Source organism: Stomoxys calcitrans, chromosome 2 (assembly GCF_963082655.1).
Source record: "Stomoxys calcitrans chromosome 2, idStoCalc2.1, whole genome shotgun sequence".
Classification (NCBI taxonomy): domain Eukaryota; kingdom Metazoa; phylum Arthropoda; class Insecta; order Diptera; family Muscidae; genus Stomoxys; species Stomoxys calcitrans.
Genome location: NC_081553.1, coordinates 26,502,190 through 26,524,942, shown reverse-complemented (window position 1 = coordinate 26,524,942; position 22,753 = coordinate 26,502,190). Strand labels below are relative to the sequence as shown.

The following is a 22,753-nucleotide window of genomic DNA, read 5'->3' as shown; positions in this document are numbered from 1 at the left end:
AGATTGATCAAAGCTAGATGAAATTGAGGACCCAGGGACTGAAAATGTTTGAGGTGGTATGGTGTTAATGCGAGAAAGCCGATTGTGAAAAGGTTTATGAAGAGTAAGATGGCCATAAAAGCTATAACAACTAGGATAAAGAGATGACGAACGGTCTTGGAGTGCCATCTAAGGGTGGCACGATCCGCTTCGTTTGGTTGCCGATTTGGCCACAACAGGATAGTTCACTAGCAGGAGCTATGAGGCGATCACTGCGGATATGAGACTCAAGGCGATAGAAGAATGGATAGAGAATAGAAACAGAACAACCCGCACGAAAAAACTAAGAGCATCACACAGGCTGGAACTTTGAGCTTCAATTTGTGTGGTGTTCTTCATTATAACGAGAAGCTTAGCTGAGGCGCGTCTACAGGTTGCGAATAGTGGAATGCTTCATACGAAGTAGCTGCAAATGCAGTCGCGGATAATGAGTGGTATAGAGTGGAGAGTCTCAGAGACAGGCGAAGTGGCACCTTTGATGCTTGTCAGTAAGACAAGGGGAGATATTGGCGCCTTTGAATAACCATTGGTCATCATGTTCCCGCGGGATCGGTCGTATAGACCAGAACGAGCTTGTTCACCTATAAGAGCTTACCGGTGATCGTCACCTTCGCATGCAAATGTGGCTACCACAACAACAGAACATATCATCGAGGCAAAGATAAGAAATCTGGATGGAACAGAAGAGGTACGGTCGATTATCGATTGTGAGGTAATGCTGCGTCACGATCTTGGATTGACGGAACTCTGGTTTTACCACCTAGAATTTTATCATACACGGATGTATTAAAGCTAGATTAAAGAGTGGGTCTGAGTCTACATAGGACTGAGATCTATTTTCGAAGGATATTGTTACCGACATTACAATGACCATCAGCGTAGAGGCATTGCAAATTTGCCCATGAATATTCATTTAAGGAACAGAGGGTATACTTCTCTCATATCAACGAGTGTGTGAGTCAATGATTATGAATGAAGGAAACTTATTTTTGTTGCCGAGTATGACACCACTTTGTTAAGAAGTTTAGACGGCTTAGAACGTATGGTAATTACCCCAAACTTGACACCATCACTACTAGGAGAGGATAACCACCACTGAATATTTGTTCTGATGTTAAGGGCGTGGGTGCGGAAAGCGCATATAGTACTGTAAAACAGGGGAATGATCGGCAGAGGACGGGAATCTTACTGGAATATCCCGGTCACGAGAAGACGAGGCTATTACTGCAAGGTAGTAAGAAGGTGGTCTATAAGGCTTTCGGAAAATCTACAAGTGACAGCGTGTGTAGGGGAAAATGGCTAGACGTTGGAACATTTTATATGTCAATGCGCGGCTTTCAGGGCTAACTGACGTTGGCACTTAGGTACGAATACAATACCAAATTTAAAAAATGGAGTACGATTAGCAAATTTGTGAGCAGCGCGCAGTTCCTGACATAAATTCCTGCGGGGTTCCTTTCGGTATTTAGACAACAGGATTCATCTTGTTTGGCATCTGCATTTGTTTACAATCTATTTCAAATTCGTTTTTTAATAAGAAGTAAAATAATAATAATAAATAATGTCTGCATTGTGTCAAGAAGAAAAACATTTTACTGACATTTGTTAACATTCACAATAAGCAGATTCTAGCAATCTTAAAGATGTTCATGGGGCCTATCCACTTAATGTTTTCACAAGTGACTTAACCTTCTATAAGTGAATCGCCTCAAGGTATGTCTTTAGTGGCATAGACCGGATTAAAATAATAATAATAATAAATAATGTCTGGATTTACAATATGCTGCATTGTGTCAAAAAAAAAACAAAAAAAACATTTTACTGACATTTGTTAACATTCACAATAAGCAGATTCTAGCAATCTTAATGATGATGATAAAGTGGGGCCTATCCACTTTATGTTTTCGCAAGTGACTTAACCTTTTATAAGTGAATCAGGAGCTCACAACAAGCCGATTGCTGGCTCAAAGTATGTCTTTAGTGGCATAGGCCGGATTAGAATCCGCAACCTCTTTTCCATCCAACCTTACCTATCTCTATATCACATTATAAGGTTGAAACATATCCCTTAACCTAACTTTTATGTTAGTTGAAAAGAAAAAAAAAACAAATTGAGAAAATATGAGAATGGAAAGGGTTAAGAAGGAAGAGATTAAAAATTTACAAACAAAATGAAATATGGAATTTAAACATGAATTTTTTGCTGATCGAGGAATGTCAATGAGGCTTTTACGGCTGAATAGGTGACAATGCTAAGCCAACAAAACCGCACCATGTGAGCAATAAATGTGGTTATAAATTAATTGATTGATGTGAAAAATGTAGATATTTAACATCACTTTCATTTTGATGGTCTGTTTTTATATTTTAAATGATTGCGTCTTTGCCGCAGTATAAGGCGAAATGGCTTTGTTTTTAATGGAAAAGTAAACAAAATGTGTTGGCAAAGGGTGAATGATTTTATTTTTTGTTTTTAATTTTAAAATTCAAGCAACCTTTTGTTAGATTAAAACGTAATATAAACGTAAATACCTTTTCTGGCAGAGAGTTGCAGTATTTTGAAGTATAAGAGGAAAGGCACTTGATTTTGTGTACTTTTTTGCTTGGCTCTTTTTTGCATTTTGATTCTTTATTTCAAAATGAAAGTGAAAACGACAAATTTCGAAGGCATGAAACTAAGGAAAACGTTACAATTCTTTTTGTTTTTTAATTGATTATTTTTAATTTTTCAATAATTAAATTACAAAGTAAATAGGGTAGTAATAGGTAGATGACTAAATTTAAACTTCATTTCAATTTATTTTTGTAGCAATTTCAATTAGGCGACCATCAGACTTTTGTGTGTGTGTGTAAAATTCCCAACAACTAAAAACCATTGCAATTTCAATTGTGTGAATTGAAAAATTCAAGGTCATCTGCCCCAGAAATGTCCCATGGCGCGGATCCATCAAGTGGTAAATTTTGAAGAAAATCAATGCTGTTTTCACTTTCATTTTCAGAATTTTTTTTAGGATTTTTCGGAACGAGGAGAAAGAACACACATTGTCCCGACATAAACGACGACACCAAGCCACAAGGACAATCAACCAGTGATTTTTGTTTAAAGTTGAGTTTTATCAAGGGGTATTTGTAAATAGTTAAACATAAAACATAAGAGAGAAATAGAGAAAAATAGAAAGAGGGAGAAATAAAATAAATAAACAAATTGAAATCAGTAAGTTTGAAAGGAAAAATTACTTAAACTACTAGAGGCTAAACTAATTCATAGCCACTAACACTAAAAGGCAAATTGTGAAACTGCTTAACAAAACCCAAAAAAAAAAAACTTCAAATGCCAGGCAAATTTGAAAGCTCTAACTAGAATTATTCAAAGTATTGTTAGGAGTTGAGTAATGGGAGGTTAGATGTTGGTTAATAATGAAAGCCAAGCCTAACTATTAGTTTTGCCATAGCCAGATTACTAATGCAACTTGGGACAAATTTTAATATATGAACTCAAAAAAAAGAAAAAAATTAACAAACAAATTGAGGTAAGAAAGTGTGAAATTTTTTGAGGTTTGAATGGTAGTGTGGCAATGATAGGTGGATGTGAGTGTGGTGAATTTGTTGAGTTCATAAATGTTTTAGGGAATTTTTGTACTTACTTTCCCATTTGTATATCATGTGAATGCGGCGATTGCATAACATGCTGCGGTGTGCCGGTATTATTTTCTATGGCTGGTACATTAACTCGTATGGTGTTTGTAACATAACCATCATGGCGTGTACTTTCTTCTGAAATGAAGAGGAAACAATAATAATGATTATAAATAAAAACGCATAAAATTCATTTAGAGCAAATCATATAATTTTAATATCAAACAAACAACACTCACAAAAACTTTGCCAAACGAATGGCTTTCTTTGGCTTAGCTAACTAATCTATGATATCAGTTGATATTATAGCAGAAAACAGCTGTTTCTAAGAATCAAGCCCGAAAACAAAATCGTTCACTCGAGATACAGTTGATCTCAGTGCCTTTGATTATTTGTTCTTCACTTACCCATTCGTTGTGTGTAAAATTCGTTAAATGCTTCGTCTCGGTTGCGTCTTGAAGGATAAAGCCAACGAAGCATATCCACATCATGAATACGATCGGCTAAGCCTCGTATATTTAGATCACGCGCTGTCCATGGTGACAGCATTAAAACCGAATTATCTTTTAGGAAACCAACTGTAATACCACCTATTAAAGAAAAGATGAAAAAAAAAAAATAATGTTATAACAATATCTATCATTGGAAAAAAATCATTGGAAAAAAAAGAGAAAAAATGAACAATGAGAACAAATAAAAAATTTACATATATATAAAAAATAACAATCTTATATATTGGGTTGCCCAAAAAGTAATTGCGAATTTTTCATATAGTCGGCGTTGACAAATTTTTTCACAGCTTGTGACTCTGTAATTGCATTCTTTCTTCTGTCAGTTATCAGCTGTTACTTTTAGCTTGCTTTAGAAAAAAGTGTAAAAAAGTATATTTGATTAAAGTTCATTCTAAGTTTTATTGAAAATGCATTTACAGCGGTCAAAAAAAGTATTCATCATTCAATGTTTTTTTTTTAATAAGTCTACAAAAGACAATTGGAATAAAAACATATTAAACTAATGATGCAGTAGTGCTTGTGTGATATATATGTACACAATTTCATTGTTTTTAAAGAAAAAAATAGTATTTATTGGAACAAAAAGGGCCATTTTACAGCTGAACACAAAAAATTAAACAAAAAAAGTATTCATCATTGCAAAAAAACAAAAAAATAAATAACATAATTTAAAAAAATTAATACTTTGTTATTCGACCACCGCGTCTTATAACTTCTTTTAAACGGTTTGACATCGATTGGACTAATTTAGCGGTTATATTTTGGTCTATATTAGTCCATTCCTCCATTATCACCTGTTGCATTTGACTCTTGCTCGAAAAATTGCGCGTTCTCAATTTGCGTTCGAGATGTTCCCAAAGATGTTCAATTGGGTTCAAGTCGGGACTTTGAGGAAGAGTTTTAATGACTTTGGGGCAGTTATACAGCATCCACATCTTGGTATTTAAAGCAGAATGTTTGGGGTCATTATCTTGATAATATTGAAAGTTATTACCAAGCCCAAGTTTTACAGCACTATCTTTTAAATTTCTCTTTAAAATGTCAATGTAATACTTATGATCCATTACTCCATTAATAATTTCAAGATTTCCCGCTCCTGAAGCCGCCATACACCCCCAAACCATTAAACCACCTCCACCATGTTTTACAGTAGCAACTGTGTTTCGTTCTTCAAGCTCTGTATTTGGTTTTCTGTACACTATGACCTTTCCATCGCACCCAAAAAGATTAAACTTGCTCTCGTCTGCAAAAATGACTGTTTTCCAAAATGATTCGGGCTGTTTTACATACATTTTTGCGAAGTTTAGCCTTTTCACTCGGTTTATTTTATTTATAAAGGGCTTCTTACGTGCAGTTCTTCCTCTGTAACTATGCCTTTTGAGTGTATTTCGAATTGTTTGTGTAGTAACTTCCTTCCCTAAATATTCCATAGTGTTTTTACGAAGAATGGTCGCATTTGTCTTCGGAGTTTTCTGAACTTGCCGCACTAGCCAACGCACATCTCCAACTGAAAGTGCTTTTGGTCGACCAGATCTTGGTTTATTGTCAACAGTTTTCGTTTCTGTCCACTTTCTGATGATGGATTGTATAGTAGATCGTGGTCTATTTAATATTTCACTGATAGTTTTTTGAGTTAAACCATTCCTGTGGTGTTTTATTATCAAAACTTTTACCTCATCAGAAACCTCGTTTTGCTTACGACCCATTTTGACAAAAACTATATTTTCAATGAAATTAAATATTTGCTGTCAAGGGCAAAGCCTCCTTTACTAAATAAAACAGAAAAGGGGGATTCCCAAATAATATTTGAATTTGACTTTGATGAAGTGTGCATCAATGATGAATACTTTTTTTGTTCTGTTTTTGGTGTTATTATATAAAATTGCATTTTTTGCGCTAATTAAATTTATTTTTTGAATTTATTTTAAAACATATTACGAAAAATAAACTATTGCATAAAACTGCATTATTTGTTTACTTTAAATTTTCTTCAATTACCCAAAATAAGTGAATTTATTATCAATTTTGCTAATGATGAATACTTTTTTTGACCGCTGTACTTTCTTTTAAAAAATCCGCAATTACTTTTTGGGCAACCCATCAATTTGTGTTTGTTTGTGTGTTCCTTATAGACTCAGAAACGGCTGAACCGATTTTCTTGAAAATTTTACTGATGGTGCATAATGATCCCGTAATGAAAATAGGGTACTACATTTTTTGATATCTGAAGAGGGAGCGGACCCTCCACCCAAATTTTCAGAAACCCTACCCTAATTTTCAGAAACGCCAGATCTCGGAGATGGATGGTGCGGTTTAAGCGAAATTTTGTGTGCTCTCTTACAGAAACCTACAAACAAAAATTTGGTATCCAAATTTCGGATGGGGTACCAAGGGGGGGCGCCCCACCCCAAAACCTACCAAATATATATATATATATACACCAATCACGACAATATGGGACTCAAATGAAAGGTATTTAAGATTAGAAAACGTATCTGATATCCAATTGTCGGACCAAGTGTTTGGGGGACCACCCCAACCCCCAAATAACCCCTAAATCGGACATATTTACTGACCTTGGCAATATGGGACTCAAAAGATATTTGCGAGTAAAATACGAATCTGATATCCAAATTTGGGACAAAGTTTCTGAAGGTCCACCCCTTTCCCAAAACACCCCCCAAACAGGACTTATTTACTGACTGGTGGCAATATGGGGCTTAAATAAAAGGTATTTGAGAAAAGCTAGAATACGAATCTGATATCCAGATGTGGGTCCAAGTGTTTGAGGGGCCGCCCATCCCCGAGAACATCCCCCACAGAGACAAATTTACGACCATAGCAATATGGGGCTCAAATGAAAAGCCTTGGAAGTAAAGCACGAATCTGATATCAATGTTCGGGAAAAGTGTCTATGGGGTCACCCCACCCCCATAACACCACCTAAATAGGAAGTATTTGCTGACCATTGCAATATGAGGCTCAAATAAAAGGTATTTTAGAGTAGAATACGAATATATATTTTCAAAGCCAAGTCACTCTGTGACCGCGCCATCCCCAAAACATCCCCCAAACCGGTTATGTTTGCCGACTATGGAAATATGGGGCTCAAATTAAAGGTATTTGGGAGTAGACCACGTATCTGATATCAACATTAGGGACCAACTGTTTAGGGGACGTCCCATCACCATAACAACTCCCAAATAGGACGAATTTGCTCACCAAGACTATTTGGGTCATAAAGAGAGTGGAACTAAATATTTATAGTTTTTAGGGCCAATACCCCAAACCGGACATATTTGCTGACTTTTGCAATAAGGAGTTTTAATAATTTGAGGCCAATGGCAATAAGGGGTTCAAATAAATGATATATAGATATATGAGAATAGAGCACGTTGCTGATATATTTTCCGGGCTTAGTGTTTGGGGGACCACCCCAATCCCCAAATCACCCCTAAATCGGGCATATTTACCGACCATGTCAATGTGGAGATTAAATGAATGGTATTGAGGGGTAGATCAAGAATTGATACCCACTTTCGGGACCAATTTTTGGGGGTCAACCCCTTTCCCAAAATACCCCACAAGCAGCGTTTTTTAGTGACCATCACAAAATGGGGCTCAAATAAAGGTATTTGGGAGTAGAATACGAATTCGATATCCAAGTTTAGGACCATGTATTTAGGGCATCACCCCTTCCCCAAAACACCCCGCAAAGGGTAAAAATTTTTCGAGCATGCCAATATGTGGTATTTAATATTAGAAAACGAATTTGATAATCTATTTTTGGCTATATGTTTTGGGGACGCCTCATCGTGTAAACTTCCCAAAATAAATGGCAATATGGGGTTTAAATAAATGGTTTTTGAAAGAAGAGTGCCATGTTGATATTTTTCAGGGCCAAGTGTCTGGAGGACAACCTCACCCCCGGAAACACCACTAAATCAGACATCATGAGAATATCGGGCTGAAATGAAGTATTTTAGGAATGGAGTACACCTTACATCCAAACTTAAATTCGTAGACCAATAAAGATCACATGGGATTCAGATAAAGGTACTTATATTGTTAAACAATTAGTCAAGCGATATACTATATTCGTAACATGGTATTTCACTAAAAGCTCTTTAATTGTCGAAAATAAATATTCCAAGGAAACTTTTGTTCCATATAAAGTAAAAGAAGGCGCAGCGGAGCGGGCCCAGGTCAGCTAGTTTAGTATAAAATTAGACGATATTATAACTATTGAAAAAGATGTGTGTTTACATTTTGGCGTCTATCCCTGCAAAACACCATATTTGTTGTTGTTGACCCAAACCATTATGTTGTCCAAATCGATATTAGATGTGTTTTATTTTAGTACTATATATTGCAGTGTAATGAAATTTGTATGAAAAGAAATCTATCCAAGACGACGAAGTTCGGGATGACTTGCCAGTGCAGGCTTATGTAGAACATCTGTTGCCAGGATTGCCATGATATGTTTTTCATAAAGAAGTGTGGCCATCCGCAGAAATCCTCTATTGTGAATGGTAAAATAAAATTAAAGCCAACTATTTATACAATTGCGTGCGCAAATCTTCATAAATTTGATTTGAATGCTATGCCCACGCATGTTTTGTAAATTTTAGTTATAAATTTTACCAATATTTGCACTTTTTCCTCGTATTGTTTTCGAAGGTTGGCAAATGTCGTTACCACTTCAACACTTCAAACAAACAGACTTGCACTGGAAACTTTTTTGCGTTTTATTTTTTCCCTTTACGGTTTATACTATACAGAACTAAAATAAAACACAACAATTATTGACTTGTAAACATATAGGAGTTTTGACACTCTCGCGAAACAAAATTGGAACTTTGAAGTCCGATCTGTATGGTGTTCTTTGCTGTCACGATAAGCGTAGCTGCGAGCTACCGGACGCATCCACAGGTTGCGGATAGTGGAATGCTCCATACGGAGTAGCTGCAATGGCAGTCGCGGACAATCGGCAGTATCGAGCGGAGAGTCTCAGTGAGAGGTCGGGTGGCACCGGCTCTTGCACAAATACTGAGAGCCTATGATGCTCGATAGGGCAAGGCGAGTTATTGGTGCCTTTAAATAACTAATGATTACTCTATTCCTGCGGTGATCGGAACCAGCTTGCTCACCTACAGGAGCATGACGAGGATCGCCACCTCCACATGAAAATGTGGTTACCACAACAACCAATTTATGACTAATTTTGCGCCCATTCTATTGCGGTTGTCTGTAAAAAGTTATAGGAGTATTTCTTAACTATGAGTTCACCATGCTTTCGTAACATAAGAAAGTACAAACAAAAAGCAACCTTATTTCCAACATACATTACCCTAGTGAACCAAATGTCGGATGTCAGCCAATTATGGACAAAATCTGAAGTCTTCCGACACTATCTTTTCGAGTTCGGTCCGAATCCTATTCGACTTTCTGAGGGAAGGTTCATTCCCATAGTTCGGAGCGAATTCTGAACGATTTCTGTTCTGCTTGTCTGAAGTATTTCTGTTCCGACTGTTCTGAGAGAATTCTGAAGGATGTGTGAACCCAGTTTCATATGGGTCGTTTTGAACCACTAAGAATTTGTCTTCCCACATTTCGGAAAGGATTCTGAATGATATTTGATCTGCGAGTCGTGTTTTTTTCTTTTGTGCTTGAGTTTGTTATTGCGATGCGCAATATTTGTTGGACTGTTAGGGAATATTGTTCCGAATGTCGACCGTTAGGGAATGTTGTTCCGATAGTTCGGAACGAATGCTGAACGATGTCTGATAGCACATCGAAGGATTTTGGGTTTCTTTTGTGTTTACGGTCAGAATTGTCTACAAATTTTAAGACCTTAATTGAGAATTCGATACGACACGTCGAAAAATACATCAGAACTTAATAAGATTTCATTTCGGTTTGGAATCTGCGTAATTTATGCCCAGAATTCTGTCAGAATTCGGTGCGAAGTGGTGACATTTAGTTTTAAAATCGTGTCAACCACTCCATATATTTTTCGTTGAAAATTCGGACAGATTTCGGATCCGAATTCGAATGAATTTGCCGATGAAGACTTCTGAAGGAATTCTGAACGTTTGGATCACCGGGAGGATTTCTAGGTGTGCGATATCCCAGTAGATAGCACATCGGCTTAGAAAAAAGAGGGCAGTGGATCATACCTCGGCGAAGGCACATTAAGTTTTCGAGAATTTAAAAATTAAATAAAAACGCAATTCTCATTCTAAAAATAGATTTTCGGAGATGACAGTTTAAAGAGAAAATTTTTAAATTAAGTTGTTGGCATTATTCTTTTTTTTTTTGTCATACACGTTCAAAACCTCCTTGGACATACGATGTTTTGTAAGCCCCCTTTTGGGTATGAGAAGGGAAGGTTTTGTTATATAGCTAGGAATAAGGAAGCAAGCTAGCATATCTTCTATCCCAAAATAAGGCATTCTATAAGCAGCTTTTACTCTTGAACTTTCTCGCTGGCAAGCTTAAAAAAATTTCACAATACTTACCCAATTCACTGTCCGAGAATCGTAATAAAAATGTACCCGCCTCCTGTGTATGCATTAGTTCTTGCTCAGCTCGATGTTTGTTGATAAAGCCCACAATGAGACCAGCTTTCCATAAATTTAATAAATGGTCTTTGGTGAGTTTCATTATGGCAAAGAACCAATCCCAAAATGTGAATGAACGATCTGGCAAGGGTTCTTTGCAGAATTGTGCCCAGGTTATATAGTCTTCATCACCATTGTTCACTAGACTGCGGCGGAAAAGTTTTTCGTCTAAGAGTGGAAGGGAAGAGAGGAAAAGAAATAAGTACGTATTGTTGAGAAAATCTTAAGGAAATTTTAAATTACTTTAAAATGAAATTTCCGGAAAATTTTGTCTTTAAATGGAATTTGTGCAAATATTGTTTTGAGGGAAAATTTCGTGGATATTTTGTTTTTAAACAAAATTTCAGGAAAATTTTGTCTTTAGGGTAAATTTTGTCTTCAGAGAAAATTTCATGGAAATTTTGTCTTTAGAAAAAATTTCATGGAAATTTTGTCTTTAGAGAAAATTTCATGGAAATTTTGGCTTTAGAGAAAATTTCATGGAATTTTGTCTTTAGAGAAAATTTCATGGAAATTTTGTCTTTAGAGAAAATTTCATGGAAATTTTGTCTTTAGAGAAAATTTCATGGAAATTTTGTCTTTAGAGAAAATTTCATGGAAATTTTGTCTTTAGAGAAAATTTCATGGAAATTTTGTCTTTAGAGAAAATTTCATGGAAATTTTGTCTTTAGAGAAAATTTCATGGAAATTTTGTCTTTAGAGAAAATTTTATGGAAATTTTGTCTTTAGAGAAAATTTCATGGAAATTTTGTCTTTAGAGAAAATTTCATGGAAATTTTGTCTTTAGAGAAAATTTCATGGAAATTTTGTCTTTAGAGAAAATTTCATGGAAATTTTGTCTTTAGAGAAAATTTCATGGAAATTTTGTCTTTAGAGAAAGTTTCATGGACATTTTGTCTTTAGAGAAAATTTCATGGACATTTTGTCTTTAGAGAAAATTTCATGGAAATTTTGTCTTTAGAGAAAATTTCATGGAAATTTTGTCTTTAGAGAAAATTTCGTGGAAATTTTGTCTTTAGAGAAAATTTCATGGAAATTTTGTCTTTAGAGAAAATTTTATGGAAATTTTGTCTTTAGAGAAAATTTCATGGAAATTTTGTCTTTAGAGAAAATTTCATGGAAATTTTGTCTTTAGAGAAAATTTCATGGAAACTGCCTTTAGAGAAAATTTTATGGAAATTTTGTCTTTAGAGAAAATTTCATGAAAATTTTGTCTTTAGAGAAAATTTCATGGAAATTTTGTCTTTAGAGAAAATTTCGTGGAAATTTTGTCTTTAGAAAAATTTCATGAAAATTTTGTCTTTAGAGAAAATTTCATGGAAATTTTGTCTTTAGAGAAAATTTCATGGAAATTTTGTCTTTAGAGAAAATTTCATGGAAATTTTGTCTTTAGAGAAAATTTCATGGAAATTTTGTCTTTAGAGAAAATTTCATGGAAATTTTGTCTTTAGAGAAAATATCATGGAAACTGCCTTTAGAGAAAATTTCATGAAAATTTTGTTTTTAGAGAAAATTTCATGGAATTTTTGTCTTTAGAGAAAGTTTCATGGAAATTTTGTCCTTAGAGAAAATTTCATGGAAATTTTGTCTTTAGAGAAAATTTCATGGAAATTTTGTCTTTAGAGAAAATTTCATGGAAATTTTGTCTTTAGAGAAAATTTCATGGAAATTTTGTCTTTAGAGAAAATTTCATGGAAATTTTGTCTTTAGAGAAAATTTCATGGAAATTTTGTCTTTAGAGAAAATTTCATGGAAATTTTGTCTTTAGAGAAAATTTCATTGAAACTGCCTTTAGAGAAAATTTCATGGAAACTGCCTTTAGAGAAAATTTCATGAAAATTTTGTTTTTAGAGAAAATTTCATGGAATTTTTGTCTTTAGAGAAAGTTTCATGGAAATTTTGTCCTTAGAGAAAATTTCATGGAAATTTTGTCTTTAGAGAAAATTTCATGGAAATTTTGTCTTTAGAGAAAATTTCATGGAAATTTTGTCTTTAGAGAAAATTTCATGGAAATTTTGTCTTTAGAGAAAATTTCATGGGGAAGGGAAGAGAGGAAAAGAAATAAGTACGTATTGTTGAGAAAATCTTAAGGAAATTTTAAATTACTTTAAAATGAAATTTCCGGAAAATTTTGTCTTTAAATGGAATTTGTGCAAATATTGTTTTGAGGGAAAATTTCGTGGATATTTTGTTTTTAAACAAAATTTCAGGAAAATTTTGTCTTTAGGGTAAATTTTGTCTTCAGAGAAAATTTCATGGAAATTTTGTCTTTAGAAAAAATTTCATGGAAATTTTGTCTTTAGAGAAAATTTCATGGAAATTTTGGCTTTAGAGAAAATTTCATGGAATTTTGTCTTTAGAGAAAATTTCATGGAAATTTTGTCTTTAGAGAAAATTTCATGGAAATTTTGTCTTTAGAGAAAATTTCATGGAAATTTTGTCTTTAGAGAAAATTTCATGGAAATTTTGTCTTTAGAGAAAATTTCATGGAAATTTTGTCTTTAGAGAAAATTTCATGGAAATTTTGTCTTTAGAGAAAATTTCATGGAAATTTTGTCTTTAGAGAAAATTTTATGGAAATTTTGTCTTTAGAGAAAATTTCATGGAAATTTTGTCTTTAGAGAAAATTTCATGGAAATTTTGTCTTTAGAGAAAATTTCATGGAAATTTTGTCTTTAGAGAAAATTTCATGGAAATTTTGTCTTTAGAGAAAATTTCATGGAAATTTTGTCTTTAGAGAAAGTTTCATGGACATTTTGTCTTTAGAGAAAATTTCATGGACATTTTGTCTTTAGAGAAAATTTCATGGAAATTTTGTCTTTAGAGAAAATTTCATGGAAATTTTGTCTTTAGAGAAAATTTCGTGGAAATTTTGTCTTTAGAGAAAATTTCATGGAAATTTTGTCTTTAGAGAAAATTTTATGGAAATTTTGTCTTTAGAGAAAATTTCATGGAAATTTTGTCTTTAGAGAAAATTTCATGGAAATTTTGTCTTTAGAGAAAATTTCATGGAAACTGCCTTTAGAGAAAATTTTATGGAAATTTTGTCTTTAGAGAAAATTTCATGAAAATTTTGTCTTTAGAGAAAATTTCATGGAAATTTTGTCTTTAGAGAAAATTTCGTGGAAATTTTGTCTTTAGAAAAATTTCATGAAAATTTTGTCTTTAGAGAAAATTTCATGGAAATTTTGTCTTTAGAGAAAATTTCATGGAAATTTTGTCTTTAGAGAAAATTTCATGGAAATTTTGTCTTTAGAGAAAATTTCATGGAAATTTTGTCTTTAGAGAAAATTTCATGGAAATTTTGTCTTTAGAGAAAATATCATGGAAACTGCCTTTAGAGAAAATTTCATGAAAATTTTGTTTTTAGAGAAAATTTCATGGAATTTTTGTCTTTAGAGAAAGTTTCATGGAAATTTTGTCCTTAGAGAAAATTTCATGGAAATTTTGTCTTTAGAGAAAATTTCATGGAAATTTTGTCTTTAGAGAAAATTTCATGGAAATTTTGTCTTTAGAGAAAATTTCATGGAAATTTTGTCTTTAGAGAAAATTTCATGGAAATTTTGTCTTTAGAGAAAATTTCATGGAAATTTTGTCTTTAGAGAAAATTTCATGGAAATTTTGTCTTTAGAGAAAATTTCATTGAAACTGCCTTTAGAGAAAATTTCATGGAAACTGCCTTTAGAGAAAATTTCATGAAAATTTTGTTTTTAGAGAAAATTTCATGGAATTTTTGTCTTTAGAGAAAGTTTCATGGAAATTTTGTCCTTAGAGAAAATTTCATGGAAATTTTGTCTTTAGAGAAAATTTCATGGAAATTTTGTCTTTAGAGAAAATTTCATGGAAATTTTGTCTTTAGAGAAAATTTCATGGAAATTTTGTCTTTAGAGAAAATTTCATGGAAATTTTGTCTTTAGAGAAAATTTCATGGAAATTTTGTCTTTAGAGAAAATTTCATGGAAATTTTGTCTTTAGAGAAAATTTCATGGAAATTTTGTCTTTAGAGAAAATGTCATAGAAATTTTGTCTTTAGAGAAAATTTCATACAAATTGTCCTTAGAGGAAAACAAGTAAGAGCTTGCTAAGTTCGGCTGGACCGAATCTTATATACCCTCCACCATGGGTCGCAATTGTCGAGTTCTCTTTCCGGCATTTCTTCTTAGGCAAAAAAGGATATAAGTCCGGTTTGGACCACAATTAAATTATATGTGTAAAATGTCAGCCAATTCGAATAAGAATTGAGCCCTTTGGGGTCTCAAGAAGTAAAATAGAGAGATCGATTTATATGGGAGCTGTATCAGACTATAGACCGATTCAGACCATAATAAGCACGTATGTTGAAGGAGAGATGAGAGGACCCGTCGTACAAAATTCCAGGCAAATCGGATAGTAATTGCGACCTCTACAGGCTCAAGAAGTCAAGATCCCAGATCGGTTTATTCGGCAGCTATATCAGGTTATGGACCGATTTGAACCTTATTTGACACAGTTGTTGGAAGTAAGAATAAAATACGTCATGCAAAATTTCAGCCATATCGGATAGGAACTGCGCCCTCTAGAACTCAAGAAGTCAAGACTCAAGATCGGTTCATATGACAGCTATATCAGGTTATGAACCGATTTGAACCATACTTAGCACAGTTGTTGGATATCATAACAAAACACGTCGTGCAAAATTTTATTCCAATCGGATAAGAATTCCACACTCTAGAGGCTTAAGAAGTCAAGACCCAAGATCGGTTTATATGACAGCTATATCAGGTTATGAACCGATTTGAACCATACTTAGCACAGTTGTTGGATATCATAACAAAACACGTCGTGCAAAACTTCATTCCAATCGGATAAGAATTGCGCACTCTAGAGGCTCAAGAAGTCAAGACCCAAGATCGGTTTATATGACAGCTATATCGGGTTATGAACCGATTTGAAACATACTTGGCATAATTATTGGATATCATAACAAAATACTTCGTGCAAAAATTCATTCAAATCGGATAAGAATTGCGCCCTCTAGAGGCTCAAGAAGTCAAGAGCCAAGATCGGTTTGTATGGCAGCTATATCAAAACGTGGACCGATATGGCCCATTTACAATACCAACCGACCTACACTTATAAGAAGTATTTGTGCAAAATTGCAAGCGTCTAGCTTTACTCCTTCGGAAGTTAGCGTGCTTTCGACAGACAGACAGACGGACGGACATGGCTAGATCGACATAGAATTTCGCGACGATCAAGAATATATTGGGTTGCCCAAAAAGTAATTGCGGATTCTTCATATAGTCGGCGTTGACAAATTTTTTCACAGCTTGTGACTCTGTAATTGCATTCTTTCTTCTGTCACTTATTAGCTGTTACTTTTAGCTTGCTTTAGAAAAAAGTGTAAAAAAAGTATATTTGATTAAAGTTCATTCTAAGTTTTATTAAAAATGTATTTACTTTCTTTTAAAAAATCCGCAATTACTTTTTGGGTAACCCAATATATACTTTATGGGGTCTCAGACGAATATTTCGAGTAGTTACAAACAGAATGACGAAATTAGTATACCGCCCATCCTATGGTGGAGGGTATAAAAACAATTTTAAGACAAAATTTCCAAAAAATCGTTTTTTCAGCAAATTTTATAAAAAAAAAATTCTTTTTAAAAATTATTTTTACAACTTTTCATACTTACGCAAAAAATTTAGATTCTCCTCGGTTAGGCCACGACCTGTAGATGATTCGAATTTTATATTTAATGCCATGGCCAGCTGGGACCACACTACTTTGTCGGGCACATGGAAAGGTTCTCGCACAATGTCGGAGAAGGCATTGTCCCACGTGATGGTGGCCCATGACTGTGGCTCCTGATTGCCATGAACGATGACCACAACAGGCAACGACAAGGTCCATACCTGATAAATACGAAAACAAGGAAGCACCGATGAGGATTTAATTAAAATATTTTATTACACTTGTTGGAGAGCGCATGTGTCTAAAGAAACACATTCGCCCACCTATCTACTTACCCTAATTCTATAATCATTAACTACAACAGATGTATAAAATAATAAAGCAAACTTCTCGTCCATGACACTTTCGGTGCCCTTCTTCTCGGCACGTTTTATTTTTTTCAATTGCATCGTTCTAAAAATAAATTATACAAGAGAAATAAGCAACTCGCTTGGAGAGAGGCAAAGGCCAACCAACAACCCCATTACAACGCCAACACACTAGGCAAATAACTGATGGGAGAGATGGCATATTCACAGCAACATATCAATCGCATCAAATATTTGCCATGGAAAATGATGCCCTCTTGTATTGGTGTGTATTGGGTGTGTAAGTAGGTGGGTGGCATTGGGGCGTTGTTGTAAGAGCTGTAAGCAGCGGCCTACCTGAAACTTGCGGAAAATACACCAGTTTGGTTGTTGTATTCCAGATTGCCTATGTTATTCACTATCTCACCAGATGAGGCTGGTGTGCTGTTGGATGAATCAGGCATTGTACGTTGTGCGGAATGACGTTGAGCCTGAGCCTCTGTGGGAGAAAAATACAAAAAGAAAAATCATAAATTAGTATGTAGAACAGAGTGTACATTTATAAGTAGGAGAGCTTCAAATAATGACGACAACTTTTTGTACAAAGACAGACGTAAGACCGTGATGACAATCTAGAAGGGTAAAACAACCAACAACAAACTATGGAAATTCCTGGAGTTTGTAATTAAAATTTATACGCAGCAACCTTAAGTAAGCCACAAAATACTCTTGCCAGTAAACAAACATTAGCAAGGATATATGTACATAAATTGGCATAATAACAAGAACACGCAATCAATATGTCACTGGAGACAACATTTCATTAAAATGTTATCTATGTATGTAAAGACGACAAGTCTTCAATAGATTTTCCTCGAATAGAAAATTTTCTTTAAAAATTCACTTTACAAAATAAATTTTATTGTTATATTTAAAGATATAAATTCACAAAAATAATAAATTTGCATGTTGTTTTCCCAGGAAACTTTAGACAAAACAGAAAATTTTCTAAAGCCCATATTGACATCATTCAATTTTCCATTCAGTAAAATTTCATAAAAAAATACCTAAAAAATTCCCAAAAAAATAATTTTGGAAAAATTTTGTCTTAACAATTTTCTTTAAAATTCTCTTATAGGGCAAATTTTCCTATAAATTTTCACTTAAAGAAAAATCTATGACAAAATTCCTAAGAAAATTTTTCTAAACATTTTCCAGAGAATTTCTCTGAAAACAAAATTCCGAAGAAACATTTCAAACCCATAGACTCGAAATGGGACCTGAATCCGAGAATAGTCCACTTTCTCTATAGGAGCGTGATTCCAGTACTAATCTCCGTCTCAGTTGTTTGGTTGACGACAATGGCAAGAAAGTGCAACATAAGGACATTACCACAGGTAACATAAGGACATTACCTGAATCTGGAAATAAACAGGGTAGTCAACGAACATAAGCGGAATTTGTGGCTGGAACACTTGGAGCAATGTAACTTAGGCACCGGTGTAGGCAAACTGTGGGCCACTGTTAAGTCACTCTCGGACCCCGGTAGACGGGATGACACGACCTCAGTCACTTTTGGCGAGATAACCGTGACTGATCCAATGAGATGCGCCAGCTTGTTCAACCGTCAATTTATTGTGCATCCCGAGAGAGACAGGGCAAGGAGGAGTGCCATTCGCCGTATTCGTGGTCTCACACAATTTACCGTGGGCGAAGTTACGAATGTCATCCGTGGCGCCAAATCTTTTAAGGCGTTGGGCCCCGACGGAATCTCTACATTGATGTTGAAGAATCTGGATTCAACTGGAGTTGAGCACCTTACCACTGTCCTCAACCTGTCAGTGAACACTCTTATAGTTCCCGATGTCTGGAAAATGGGCAGAGTGATGCCGCTACTGAAGCCTGGAAAAGACTCGAGTTTGGAGGAGTCGTACAGACCGATCTCCCTTCTCTCACCAGTGGCAAAGACGCTTGAGGCATTACTCCTCCCGAGCCTCGTAGGAGAATTTCCATTCGCCGAACATCAACATGGATTTCGGAGACTGCACAGGACAACAACAGCTTTGCATGCCATCACCACACACATTTGCCGTGGCTTCAATCAGCCCAGGCCATGTGATAGGACGGTCCTCGTGGCACTGGACCTATCGAAGGCATTCGACACGGTCAGCCATGCCAAATTATTTGAGGTTTTCGCGGCTTTTTCGAGGCTACTTTTGAGATTTAGAGCGAACAACAAGCCAATTGTTGTTGTGGTAGCAGTGTGTTGTATTCTACCTTCCGCCTGCTTGATTCAGCTGAATATCCAGATCCAGGATACTCTGCAACTAAGGTGGTTTGCGTCCAGAGGGACCTGGGTCTGAGTCGAGTAGGTTTGGCTGGGCACTTAAATAGGTGGCGTGGGTGGTGTGGTCCTTGGTCACAAACGGGACACGCATTCTACACATTGGCATCAATCTTAGCTCTGCAGGATTTGTGGCGGCTGCATCTGCCGGAACGTAATGCAGTTAGAACTAGTCTTGTTTGCCGGGGGAGGTCAATTTCTTCAGGTGCAATTGGTGGTGGTCTTTCTCCAAGGACAACATTCACCCGGTAGCTTTTCACTGCATCTGCTACCGTGTCTGCATGAATGCTGTCTAGACCCGTTTGATCAACAATTTCTCTCTTGTAGCGCTGAACCTTTCGCTCTAGATGATGTAGATCCATCTTAAGACTTTTGGGAGTTGCATATCTATCCACAAGATGATGGTTAGGATGGTCTCCGTGATAACAGCCCATTAGATACATTTAGATAGCATGTAGTTATGTCCTTGCACGGGTAGGATCTTTGTCGCCTGATAAGGGTGATCCACATGGAGACAGCCATGTGGATCACCCTTAGAATAGAGGATAGTTAGAGGTTAAACAATGCCAAAGATATTATCTCTTTCTGTTTTACGCTTTGGGGTCTCGACTTTTTAACTCTGGCTACCCAACACATAATTCGTGGCCCAGCAATTTAAGCCTGACTGAAGGGACGTACTGGCGATATCCTTGCAATAGGTCCAGTGCCAAGAGGACTGTCCAATCAATGGCCTGGGCTGATTTACGCCAAGGCAAATGGGTGCTGTAAAGCATGTAAAGCAGTTGTTGTGCTATGCAGCCTTCGAAATCCATGCTAATGATCGACAATGGAAACTCTCTAACTAGGCTCGGGAGGAATAGGGGAGAGAAGAGAGATCGGTCTGTACGACTCTCCCTTGCCCGGGTCCTTTCCGGGCATTAGTAGCGGGATCAGTCAGCTCATCTCCCAGACATCGGATACTTTAAGAGTGCTCAAAGACAGGTTTAGGACGGTTTTTAGGCACTCGACTCCAGGCAAGTCCAGATTCTTTAAAATCAGTGTAGTAATCTGCGGATATTTTTGGCTCAGTCCCGGCATATTGTTCCTTACTTCAAAGTAAGGACTAGGTCTGTAATTTTTTTTTTTTTTTTTGGACCACCACCATGAATTTTTGGTAACGCTGCCGGTATCATATGTCGTGTCAGCCACCCTGAAGATTAGAAATATACTGTTAAGCACATTTATAGAAGTTTCATAGAATGATTACAGAGGGCACTTTAGTTTGCGGTATCCGGCAAGCACTCTCTCCGTACTGAAACATTTTTAGGAGAGTCGTTTGCAGCTAATAACTAATTAATTTGGCAAATTTGTAAAATGTTTAACTAATATACAAAATGTTTTTATTTCCCCCTTTCTGATGACTAACAATTAACAATGACATTCTGCTGCAAATGTTTCAACAGTCATTTGTTTGCTAACAGCTTATAAACGTCATAATACACGTAGTTACCGGCTGTTATTCTTGAATATATGAACACAGTACAACTAGAGCAAGAGAGCGCTAGAGCGAGAGAGAGGGAGTAAGTAATGAAATGCAAATTTAAACCATGTAAACAACGAGAGAATAGATGCAGTCAAGACAACATGTGTGTACTTTACCAATAGCCTATAAATATTCCTCGAATTAGTTGACATTTAAGTTTCCACATAGCAAAATGTAAATGAAATTGCTGGAATTATTGCTGGGATAAAGTATGGAATTTTGAGAATTAATTTCATTTCATTATGAACCTATACATATATGTATGCACAAAACGTGTAATGGGCAATGCAAAGAAAATTATGTCTTTGGTTTAAGTCTTAAAGTTAAAAAAAAAACTTTCCATCGTAAACCATTTTATATGCTAAAACTAGTAAAAAGGTATTAAGTTCGGCCGGGCCGAACTTTGGATACCCACCACCTCGGGTATATATGTAAACCTCCTTTCGTCACAATCCGGTGAATATAGGATAACTTATACACCCACATTGAGTGGTCTAATAATTATAAGTCACTGTAGAATTTTCTATTTAAAATTTCAACAAAATCGGGTAATAAATAAAGCTTTTATGAGCTTCAGATCCATAATCGGCATATCGGTCTATATGACAGCTATATCTAAATACAGTCCGATCTTTACCATATTTGGGTCAGATGGCGGGTGGCCTAAAACTACCCTCTGTTTCAAATTTCAGCGAAATCGGATAAAAAAAGCTTTTATGGGCGTCAGACCATTTATCAGCAGATCGATCTGTATCTAAATATGGTCCGATCGGAATTATATTTGGGTCCCATGTTAAGAGGCCTAAAGCTACTCACCGTTTAAAATTTAAGCGAAATCGGGTAAAAAATAATGCTGTTATGGGCTTCAGACCCTTTATTTGGAGAACGGTCTATATGGCAGCTATATCTAAACATATTTAGGTCAGATGTCGGGTGGCCTAAAACGGCTTACTGTTTCAAATTTCAGCGAAATCGGGTAAAAAATAATGCTGTTATGGGCTTCAGACCCTTTATTTGGAGATCGGTCTATATGGCAGCTATATCTAAATATAGTCCAATTTAATCCATATTTAGGTCAGATGTCAGGTGGCCTAAAACTACTTACTGTTTCAAATTTCAGCAAAATCGGATAAAAAATAAAGCTTTTATGGGCTTCAGACCCTTTATCAGGAGATCGGTCCGTATGGCAGCTATATCTAAATATAGTCCAATTCAATCCATATTTAGGTTAGATGTCGGGTGGCTTAAAACTACTTACTGTTTCAAATTTCAGCAAAATCGGATAAAAATAAAGCTTTTATGGGCTTCAGACCCTTTGTCAGGAGATCGGTCTGTATGGCAGCGATACTTAGATATAGTTCTATCTGAACCACATTTAGTTCAGCTTAAATTAACCCACAGTTTAAAATTTCAGCGAAATCGGTTAATAAATAAAGCTTTTATCGGCAGATAGGTCTATATGGCCGCTATATGTAAATATACTCCGATCTGGACCATATTTGGGTCCTACTATGGGAGGCTTAAAACTACCCACTGTTTAAAATTTCAGTAAAATCGGATGAAAACTAAAGTATTTATTGGCATTAGACCCTTTTTCGGAAAATCGGTCTATATAGCAGCTATATCCAAATATGGTCCGATTTGGACCGTTCAAGAACTTAAACAGCGTGCAACTCAATATCTCAATTTTTGAAGGCTGTAGAGTTATTACAACTGACGGACGGACAGACACACGGACATCGTTAAATCGTCTTAGAATTTTACGGCGATCCGAAATATGTAGGGTCGGAAATTGATAATTCGATGTGTTGCAAACGGAATGACTAAATAAATATACCCCCTATCCTACGGTGGTAGGTATCACAAGGTCAGTTATTAAACAAAACATGGCTTAAAGAAGCAGTCAAAATTTTTTTTCTAGGTATTAAGGAAATAGAAAAGTTTATGGTAAAGCGTTTAAAACTGTTATCGTCAACTTGTACCCATAACTAGAAATACAGCAGCATGACTTAAATGAAGTAAACTTTTCTTAGATACGTATTATGGAAATAGAAAA

General features: G+C 35.5%; 1 protein-coding gene across 9 annotated transcripts in view; it reads right to left on the bottom strand.

The window, feature by feature from the left end:
* The window catches only part of LOC106096271 (signal transducer and transcription activator), a 150,422-nt gene that overhangs the window by 5,722 nt on the left and 121,947 nt on the right, over positions 1-22,753 (bottom strand). For 5 of the 9 annotated variants that reach the window (XR_009396904.1, XR_009396902.1, XR_009396901.1 and 2 more), the window contains 7 exons: positions 17,189-17,330; positions 16,820-16,937; positions 16,486-16,705; positions 10,709-10,978; positions 4,083-4,265; positions 3,684-3,813; positions 2,572-3,025 (listed from right to left, as the gene is read on the bottom strand). Coding sequence is in view for 2 of the 9 variants with exons in the window: in XM_059361890.1 (XP_059217873.1) it covers positions 3,684-3,813; positions 4,083-4,265; positions 10,709-10,978; positions 16,486-16,705; positions 16,820-16,937; positions 17,189-17,330 (1,063 nt within the window). In the remaining 7 variants the exon portion in view is untranslated. The remainder of the gene's footprint in view (positions 1-2,571; positions 3,026-3,683; positions 3,814-4,082; positions 4,266-10,708; positions 10,979-16,485; positions 16,706-16,819; positions 16,938-17,188; positions 17,331-22,753) is intronic. The other 4 variants (XM_059361890.1, XM_013263954.2, XR_009396907.1 and 1 more) reach the window with 3 other exon arrangements.